The sequence below is a fragment of the Haliotis cracherodii genome, unplaced genomic scaffold (assembly GCF_022045235.1).
Source record: "Haliotis cracherodii isolate W230 unplaced genomic scaffold, xgHalCrac1.p SCAF_4, whole genome shotgun sequence".
NCBI lineage: Eukaryota > Metazoa > Mollusca > Gastropoda > Lepetellida > Haliotidae > Haliotis > Haliotis cracherodii.
In genome coordinates this window covers 27075312-27085664 of record NW_027266297.1, presented here as the reverse complement: position 1 = coordinate 27085664, position 10353 = coordinate 27075312, and the positions used below count along the sequence as shown (strand labels likewise).

The following is a 10353-nucleotide window of genomic DNA, read 5'->3' as shown; positions in this document are numbered from 1 at the left end:
ATGAAAAACGCGTAATGTATAGTTGACATCCAAATATCCGAATTAACGAGGTTCTAATGTAATACATAGATCATATCATATGTCCGGATTAACGAGGTTTCTGTGTACAAGATCTGTTCTCAATTGGGCTGAAGAAGACTTCCTTTGAGACGCAATTAAGGCAGACAAGGGCGGACTTACATAACAAAATTATGAAATAAATACGTGAGTTGCACTTTCCGTCAAATGAAAATTGTTCCAACTAGAGGTTCTCGAAATTAATAGGTTGTAATTAACATGAAAACAAACGAAATAATACGACTATCTAATACGAACTGCACAATCACAAGAGGTGTATTCTTCATGGCTGGTTACTATAGGACAAAATGGTAGCTGCGAACTATGTGTTCATATCATACAGTTGCTACTACCCACGGCCAAATTATAAGTCCAGTGACATATAAGGTGACTTTGACACCTACACAGGACCACGCTCTATGTATGTCAAGGAGAACCAGACAGGGTTCATTTACTTGGATTTGTAATCGACCATTTCTCTGCGGTTCGTCGGTGTTGCATGTGATGGATAACCTTCATAGCGGCCCATGATCATAAGGCAAGTTCTCCTATGGCTTCATCGATTCGCTGTGCAATATCGGTGCATGGTAATGTCGTGGTCATGTGTGGATGTGTTTAATACATGAAGGGTACGTTACTAGTATTTGGAATGAAAATGTATACGACATAGCCGACAAAACAATTTCCATAATCATAAGAAATCCCCTTTGTGCATTTCCTAGTATATAGTTTATATGAGTTAATGAATCACTATCAAAACGTGATGATAACACGTATAGCATAATGTATATTGTCATCACCCTAGCTGACGTGTTGTCTTGTCATAGCCTTGGCTGGCGTGTTGTCTTGTCATAGCCTTGGCTGGCGTGTTGTCTTGTCATAGCCTTGGCTGGCGTGTTGTCTTGTCATAGCCTTGGCTGGCGTGTTGTCTTGTCATAGCCTTGGCTGGCGTGTTGTCTTGTCATAGCCTTGGCTGGCGTGTTGTCTTGTCATAGCCTTGGCTGGCGTGTTGTCATGTCATAGCCTTGGCTGGCGTGTTGTCTTGTCATAGCCTTGGCTGACGTGTTGTCTTGTAATAGCCTTGGCTGACGTGTTGTCTTGTCATAGCCTTGGCTGACGTGTTGTATAACCACAATGGGTAACACAAGAATCAACCCTCGTCAGTAACCATCTACATGACTCTTGTCACATCAAGAGCGTGGATCGATGCTCATTCTATCGACCACTGGTTTGCCTTGATAATATTTGATCATTTACGTGCCATCGAGCATAAGCCACAATGTTGCTGACTGCAGAGAAAAACAACACTCACTCACTCACAACAGGTGGCGGTCATGTAGCCAAGTCGTTCACTGGACTCGCTGAAGACCCAGGTTCGGTTCCCAACATGGGTACAATGTTTGCAGCTTAATTGGCAGTGATATCGATGGACTATTGCTGAAAGCGGCGTAAAATTTAACTCACTCACTTACTCGCAAAAGAAACATCAAGAACAAAATGAATTGCTTTTCATTTTTTTTATTTCTAAACAAAATAACTAAACGTTATAAGTAACCTGATACAAAATGAAAACAGTAACATTGAAGACTGATTACTTTTACAAATGTCAAAGAAACGAGCTAAAAAATATAACATTCTAATTTATCTAAAATGAATTGACATACAATTGTCTATTGCGTAAAGTGTCAGGACAATGCTAACACAGAGTCCCGTTACTTTGTTTAGCCGTTAGCTGATCGGCAGAGTCGAGCTTCTCTGAGCTCTTTCACAGCTCCCCTCCTTCGTCGATGTGTGGTTCAAGGGCAGGTAACCCTAAGATCATGTCACATGTTCCTGTGCGTTGATGCACTACGATTTTTGTCTCTTCCCAGACGACATATCGTCACTTTGTCACATGTTATATATACACATTTTTGCTTTTATGTTTTTTTGCATAGATGAATGCCATGAAATGTTGTTTCAAACACACTGTTCAGGTGATATCCAATCGAATCCCGATGTTCTTTCACAGTTCATTCGCATGGTTCGTTTCCGTTGTTCGTTGACAACGTGATGGGTGTCGTTTTTAACAACACCCCACGCGATCTGTTGATGATGTAGGATAACCGGTACCAGTGACCAATCCTGTCTCTCGTCCTGAATCATGGCGTTTTCATGACCAATGGGGTTGATGAGACAATGGCTATGTATCAATGAAGATGACTTCAACCCATCTACGGTTTGAGACATTAGATCCAACTCGGCAGCTGCTATCTAAGATGTCTCACCGGCATGAAGAGCTCTTCATTTTTTTAAGGATATTTTCGGGATGTGGTTTTCCCTGAAAAGAAATAGGATATCATAAAGCACTGTTCAAAACTATTTTAATTACTGTTAAAAACACGTTTATGTAAATCGATGCTCATAATGTCAACCACTATTTTAATTAGTGTTAAAAACACTATTATGTAAATCGATGCTCATGATTTCAACCACTGGATTGTTCAGCCCGGGTTCTTTTATTTAGAGACTGCTGTCACATAGTTTGAATATTGCAGAGTGTGGCTTCTTAATTAAGAACAAACAACTTTTAACCAAAGCTATTAATCAGAATATATGATTTGCTAAAATTATTTAACCTAAACTGATTAACGTCAAATATGCATGAAAGCCTTCCTGATTGATTAAAATATATAAAGTGTTGTGTCTGCAACTTGTCTTTTTAATTATAATTCTTTTAATTTAGATATCCCTCCATCCATATACTATCAAACAAAACACATCATACTCGGAAATGCCCTGTCGGACTAGTTACCTCAGATTGTCCATATGCTGTCAGTCATGTTCATGCGGGTATCGTCACCAAGGACGCCGGGCCATACCCTTTCCCGGCCACAGACTTGCAGAACGTCGTCACCATCACTTCTGCAGGACTGAGATCTTCCTCTGGGTAATCCACGATGACGCAACCTGCGTCGCTATAAGTGACCCTTCCACCAGCAACGTCGTTGTCGTTCATCTTCTGCCCTGGGCGACACTTGACAACAGAAGCCAATTTGTCTTCGCTATCAACCTGTAAGGTACAAATGAAATCGTTATAAAAACATTCATATTTCATGAATATATTTCATGCGAGCTATGTAAGGCAAAAACGTGAATCCCTTTTCCAAATTATCTTCTAAGTGTATCTGTGCAAAAGACAATTATGAAAAAACAGTGAACTTTGCCAACTGATGACTCTTCCATTCGCGTGCAGAAATGCCCGTTCTCCTCGTTCAAAAGCAAGGCCACGTGCTATTGTTTATTTGACCGAATTTCAATCCCAATTCGTTTGTAAGCGAGGATCCCATTGGTTGTTCCCTAAATTAATATTCATGAGCACAGCAACGCGCATGTGTTTCACTGATTATGTATAGGTAGAGGGTAAACTGGGGCATACGATGACGCAGCGAATTTTGTTGGTGTTTGTGCTGTTCCACTTGAGATCAAATTCCTGTTAAAACTACTGCTGGGATATGCAGCGCCAAGTCTGTTGGCTACACTGGCGGAGATTTACCCAGTAAACATCTTTGTTTGCTTTTGGCGCAAACAGTGTGTTTTGTCGAAGCTACCTCGTCACACATAACGGACACAATGACATACAGACACAGCACAATGACGTGTTGCAATCAGGAAACTTTGTCACATATTTAATCGACACCTAGCCCCCGTTTGAAAATCCGATTACGTTATCACTACCATAACAAAGACGGAATGAAAACGATTTAGGGACGGGGTTTTATGAATTTTTAATAAAATAATTGTTCACCATTTCAACCTTAAGCTGCTTAAAAGACCTATGTACATTTTCAGCTAATGGGACAATATCCTAAAAACATCACTGCAAAAAGCTACAAACAGTGCTTCACCGAACTGATTGACTGTATTGGTGTAGAAGAAAGATTATCCATTGACCTTATAGTGATTTAACACTTGTTCGATCAAACAAGTTGGTCAAACTATTATACAACTCAAAATAAGCTAAGGATCATTGATTCTTTATAATACTGTAGATAATTGGTCATGCCATGACAGATAAACTATTGTAACATATATAAAAAATCGGGCGGTCCTTAACTTCTTTTGAGTAGTCTATATCAGTACTGGTGGAGTGCGTGAGTGAGAATGGTTTACGCCGCTTTTAGCAATATTCCAGCAATATCACAGCGGGGGACACCAGAAATGGGCTTCACACATTGTACCCATGTCGGGAATCAAACCGGGTCTTCGGCGTGACGAGCGAACGCTTTAACCACTAGGCTACCCGACCGCCCCCAGTACTGGTGGAAAGACATTATGTGTAAAACAGAGTACAACTGATGGGGACAGAGATAAGTGCTACATACCCTGACAAGTCTGATGTTGTTTTCCATGCAGAAAGCCTCGATGAGTGTGTGATGGATGTGCACAGATACATCCCCAACCATATCCTCGGGCAGGACACACAGCATGATGTTATGGGGGTTTCTGCAAAAATAACACGGTTTTGATTATTTTGAAGTATAAATATAACCATGTACACTAAATTCTGGTTGAACATATATTTATATATTCAATAGATTCCTTCATTCTTATTTTCAGTTTCATTTCAAGCACTATGTCGAAGAATACGGTTCTAAAACTATCTCTCGATGTCACCTTTGCTTTTCTTACCATGCCAGTTAATTGATTAATACGTATGATAATAGTCATAATTCATGTATGTTTATTAATTTGACATCAGATTTTAAAAGTTGGTGGACGGCTGCGTTGCATTGTTTAAACATGCAACGACTGAAAGATAAAAAAAAAAAATCATTTATTTGTTTCTCATGCTGATACTTACATTTCCAAATGCTTTGCACATTCGAACATTCCACAAGTCAATCTTCCTTGCTCTAAGCCCTGCCAAATGGTGTCTCTGAGGGCGTGGCCTACTGTCAGCTGATTCCTGTAACAAACAGAACAACATGCGTTTTCAACATTGTCATGACAAGATGCATAGTCATGTCTATTAATAGCCTCGTGAGTAACCACGGACCTGCAAGACTGGGAATCCCTGCCCCGCGAGCGCGAGCCCAACCACGAGCTTATCAGCTGATTTCATTGCCAAGTTCCTTTGAGGGAATGTAATTATAATCAGTGTACATGACCATAATAAGATTAACATCGATCCATTGAATACCCCCGTGTTTGTATATCACCACTTGCAACACACAAACACTCGACTGCTGACGTCACTCAGTCACGCGCCCGGATTCTTGATTGGGGCTGCCACGCTAGCCCATCTTCACATACAACACATGTCCTTACATACATTTGCAAAAATATTGTTTAGAATAGTTGTCTTTTAAACATTATTAAAACGATTAATCGAATATTATGAAGTGGTTAGATGGGTACCATGTGCATAAAACATCGCCCTACACTGGATTAAAAAATAGCCCTAAAAATGGTTTTGCTGAGAATACATGAGATTTCATCCAATGCGTTCGCAACTAGTGACTGCCAAGGTTTTAAAACAAAGTTGCAAACATGGCTTTCATTAATTTCCAAACACGCTAGAGACTACCTGTCAATGTCATTTTTTTAAACAATGTCAGTTTCTTAAATTTAGTACAGAATTATTGAAAACATTAAGCCCCCTGATACACAAGATCAGTTTGGTACTTGTATTCTTAATTGAAGCTTTAAATTTAATCCATGTTTTTACCTGATGCAACGTTGCAAGGATTACGTGGCCGGTTAGTACAATGTCAGAAGTCGTTTTAACTAAGATAATTGGAGATAATAAACACTACTTACTGTGGTTTTTGCTGCATTTTGCTGTTATCGTCGTATTCTGTCAGTGTCATGATTAAAGGTACTCCGAATTCTGCACAGGTATATCCAACAATATTCATGAAACACACACACGTCCTATCAAGAGCAGATTCACAACAAGAATGTGCTGACACATTACTGGTATCAGACTTTAGCTCAACCCAAGGTGTTGCCCGTCCGTCCAGTCCTCCCATTGGTTGGGAGGAGATGTCAAAGGTAAGGAAAGTACTTCCCTGGAAACCGGTTGCTATGTCGATTGCGGTATATTTCCTTGATTATCAGTCAACGTGAGCCATATTATCTACCCATGTTGCACTCATAGAAGCATCTTCAAATGCCTAAAAGAACTAGAACGTTTTAATTCGGATAACTGTTTGCATTAAGCCATTATTGATTGAACAACTCGCCACGCATCTCAATTCTCCCAACTGCTTTTCAACACGTTGGGTCTTGTGGCAGTAATTCCAAAACGAGGCTAGGGAATTCCTAGCTGTCACGTCTAGATCCCGATGATTCGTTTCTTCTACGTTTGAAATATTGCATGGTGTTGAACATTCGAACGTTCTTCTGTGTAAGTGTTCATCCATATGAAAAACAAAAAGAGAATTTGATTCGGGCGAGAATTCACTTCAGATGTATAAAATGGTGTCTTATGATGCAAGGCCTTAATTGTATTGCATGTTCATTCTCTAGCATATAAGGTACTTTAACTATATGATCATTTTGTAAATGTGTTTCGGAACACGATACGACATGGCTTTATTAAGTACGGTATACATATAGGGTCACATTAACGTCCTACCTAACTTATCGGAACCGGTGATAACCAGATTAGGCCAACCGTCGGTCATTGCACAAAGATCGTGAAATACATCTAGCCGGTTTTCCCGGGAATCTATTTTTAGCTTTTACCCGGAAAGGACATGTGTGTGCATGGTTTATTGAGGGTATATGGTTTTTTTAATGACCATAGACGGATGTGATAACTTTCCGTTGGATATATTATCGTGAATATACACGGATATACAAATTGGTTACACAATCTCTCATATTTTCCAATGAAAACACCATGTAAGTACACGAGTCCGTTTCGCATCCTTTGTTATTTCTGATATCGTCATCGAATACTTAAATAAAAAAAAGATGATATTTGATATAGAAGTGTCTTCAGTAGTACAGTCTAGCGTTGAGTCTGAGTTATCGACTGATTGTCACGCTGTGATTGTGTACCTTTGGAAGTGTACGTGTACATTTACGGTTAACCGCGAAGATAACGTTCTCGACGTTTCGTGGATTGAGCTGTTGCGTCAGGCCTACTCTCCCTTTTCTACCTACATTCAAGACAGTTTACCATCGAAAATTAAAGAAAATGCACATGTGGTTTAAAAAATGGCACTTATTAAATATTACTTATGGACTTTCTTGCAGATAAAGATGTATATTCACATCTTCATAGTTACTGTTGGCGTGACAATGGTGTCCTTGAATTTCAACAAGGCTGCCAAATGTCCTATTTTGATTATTAACGGTAGTTTTCAGTGCTTACGTCCATTTAAAGAGGTCCGCTCTATTCCAGCTAGTCCAAGTGGTGAGGCCTGTAAATATTAGAATCTGTGCAAACTAGTGATCGAGAGTGTGTGTGATGGTCACGATACGATGTCACACAATCAGCCAGCTGCAACTGCAGATCACACATTGACACCACCCGAGAACCCTGTTACTTCTTACGTCACGCATGGGGTACTGGTGACCCCCTTTAGCCTTGAACCCCTATGTACACGTATTTGACAGGCTTGCACAAGTATAAGGCACTATGTATTAATTTAATCATAATTTCTAATTATATTTATAATAAGCACAAGTTGTCCCTATAAGAGGCTGGCGTCCTTACTGTCCGCTTATCTAGACTTGCCTCTTATAAGGATATTATTACAGTACACCTATGGACTTATAATTCAGTACTGTCTAGTACAATGTATATGTATATGACGTACGCGACAATACTGTGGGCTAGAGTTTCCGGTGAAAGTATATGCTTTGAATTCCTATGAAGAATTAGATGGACACGGAACGGAAGCTAGTTTCCGCCGGTCGCTTTCTGTATACAAATATCAGGTAATATCGCACGCGAGATTGAGGCTTTTGAATCTCCGGTAAATAAGAAGATTTGGACATACTTTTCAGTGCTTTCGTATCACAGGTGCTGTCGACATGTCGTTACCGCAGACAGTATTTTATCTTGCAAAGGCGATCATTCTTTTATGTTGTGAGAACATTGTCTTTTCAGGCGAGCAGAAGGTTGGTGGTTCGGGAATCTTTCAAACATATCATATTCGACAGCCTCCGTGGTGTACTTGATTGAGTGTCTGCCCGGAGAGCGAAAGGTTTGTGGTTCGATCCCCTGCCGCGTCATGCAAAAAGACGTTAAAAGATGGTATTTATTGTTTCCCTGCCTGCCGAAAGGACTGGTCGGAGTTAGGATACTGTGTCTAAGTGGCGTATCCATGTTAAGCTGTGACATGGTATTTCAGTATACTGTGTCTAAGTGGCGTATCCATGCTAAGCTGTGACATGGTATTTCAGTATACTGTGTCTAAGTGGCGTATCCATGCTAAGCTGTGACATGGTATTTCAGTGGACTAGCGCTATAAATGGGCATTAGTCCGTAACATTCAACATGGTAAGGTCTATTCATTTATGTTTGTCAATTACAACATGTTCCTGATCGGAGAATTCCTAAAACCGAAGGGAAAACACAGGATTATGTACAAAACAGGGTAATAAAGTGACTATAAAATTTTAAAAAATCAGTTAGTTAATTTTAGTCATATCGTATTCCATGTTTGGAAACTCCGGTTGCAGTTTCTTCATGTGTATTCTTAGGTGGGGGAATCACCGATTGGTACCGACAGCTTGAAATAACTTCACGTATCGACCACGTGATTACGGTCAGGGTCACGTGCAATTGTGTGGCACAACCAGCATTACCGATCCTAAACGGAGCTCGTCACATTAGTTCTTGCATGAGTTCTCTCTCGTGCTGATTGTGAAATCTAAAAAAAGTTTTTGTTTTGTTTGTTTGTTGTTTTACGCCTCACCCACCAATATCCCAGCTATATGACGGCGGTCTGTAAATAATCGAGTCTGGACCAGACAATACAGTGATTGACATCATGAGCATGGATCCACGCAGTTGGGACACGATGACATGCATCAACCAAGTCAGCGAGACTCACCACCCCTTTTCTCTTGGCTCCCTTTAATTATATATTTGTTAAGATAATTGAACAACTGTTTTTCTGAACGAGATGTTCATTTCAGAGACTAGATGTTACTCTAACTGGGTACATTTCTGTAAAAAAAATGGATCAATAAAGACTGGCATAAAAAAAATGAATTTGCAACCTACCATGTTTGAAATATTATTACAAAATGTTTAAGACACCCATAAGCAGTATGCGGTTGTTTTTTTTCATTTTTAAAGATTTAAATCAAATTATATTTTTTAATATATAACCATGTAGAAGTCTTCTTTCAGTGCTGACGAAGTGCCAGTACAGTTCATTTTTGGAAGTAAAATAGATAACTTAAGATATTTTCAATTGAAAATTAAACATATTTCCTCTGCCCCCAACCCCTCAGTTTAAATACACGTAGATAACAACCACCCGCACTGTATGCCCGTATATGTTATCAGACTATAAATTTTACCAGTTTGTGTATATGAGTGCAATACGAAATCATTGTGATGACAAAAGATTTTTGAGCTGCATGACGTCTGTCGCAGCTACCGTCGGCGTACGTATATGACGGCGTCTGTCAACCTGTCGTCATGCGAAAAACATGTACACTGACAAGCTCACTGTTCAATCCCTCAGAAGTGAGGTTTTAGTAAAGGGTGTCTTTGTGGCTTACTGCGTCATCCGCACATTCAGAGACGTCCTCAGTGCGACAATTACAACATCGTCTCCGCGTTTTGGCATGCAGTGGGATTAGCACCCTTCTTTGCATACAATGATTGTTTCATATTTTTTCAAATAATGTCAACCACAATTTTCTTTGTGACAACTGGCATGGATATGTCTGTGTAGTGTTGCAAAGACGTTATATTTGATATTACTCTAGACGTTAGTTGTGTTGAAACAGTGCCGGGTTAACTTCATGTTATTCATACATTATTTTTTATATGCACATGTTTAGGTTTATTTGATTCTATTTGTTTATTTCTCTGTATTTATTACCAAATGTAACATTAATTTTTTAAGCTATTAAATTATGTTATGAATTTATGTTTTTGTCTTTTTTGTTTATCGTATCTATACCCGTTCTGCCATCTACAATTTCACTCGTCTTTCATTCATTTAATACTCGATATTAATGAAGGTACACTTCACTATTAATCAAAATCACTTCTAAAATTGCTCTTGTTTTGAAATATATCACTTAACCCAACATAATGCAGTAAACAATTATACG

The 10353-nt window shown here is 39.3% G+C and overlaps 1 protein-coding gene across 1 annotated transcript; it reads right to left on the bottom strand.

Moving 5' to 3' along the window:
• Positions 1–1591: 1591 nt before the first annotated feature.
• Positions 1592–6023, bottom strand: LOC139480130 (growth arrest and DNA damage-inducible protein GADD45 gamma-like). Its single transcript, XM_071263158.1, has 5 exons — positions 5860–6023; positions 4901–5005; positions 4422–4542; positions 2852–3109; positions 1592–2377 (listed from the first exon to the last, which is right to left on the bottom strand). The coding sequence occupies exons 1-4, from the start codon at positions 5955–5957 to the stop codon at positions 2882–2884; spliced, it is 552 nt and encodes a 183-aa protein (XP_071119259.1). The 5' UTR covers positions 5958–6023; the 3' UTR covers positions 1592–2377; positions 2852–2881.
• Between the last annotated feature and the right edge of the window lie 4330 nt (positions 6024–10353).

Coding starts and splice junctions, on each gene's coding strand:
- LOC139480130 (XM_071263158.1), bottom strand. CDS start 5,957: ATGAATATTGTTGGATATACCTGTGCAGAATTCGGAGTACCTTTAATC. Junction 5,006..5,859: donor AAAATGCAGCAAAAACCACA/GTAAGTAGTGTT, acceptor TGTTTGTTACAG/GAATCAGCTGACAGTAGGCC. Junction 4,543..4,900: donor TGTGCAAAGCATTTGGAAAT/GTAAGTATCAGC, acceptor TTATTTTTGCAG/AAACCCCCATAACATCATGC.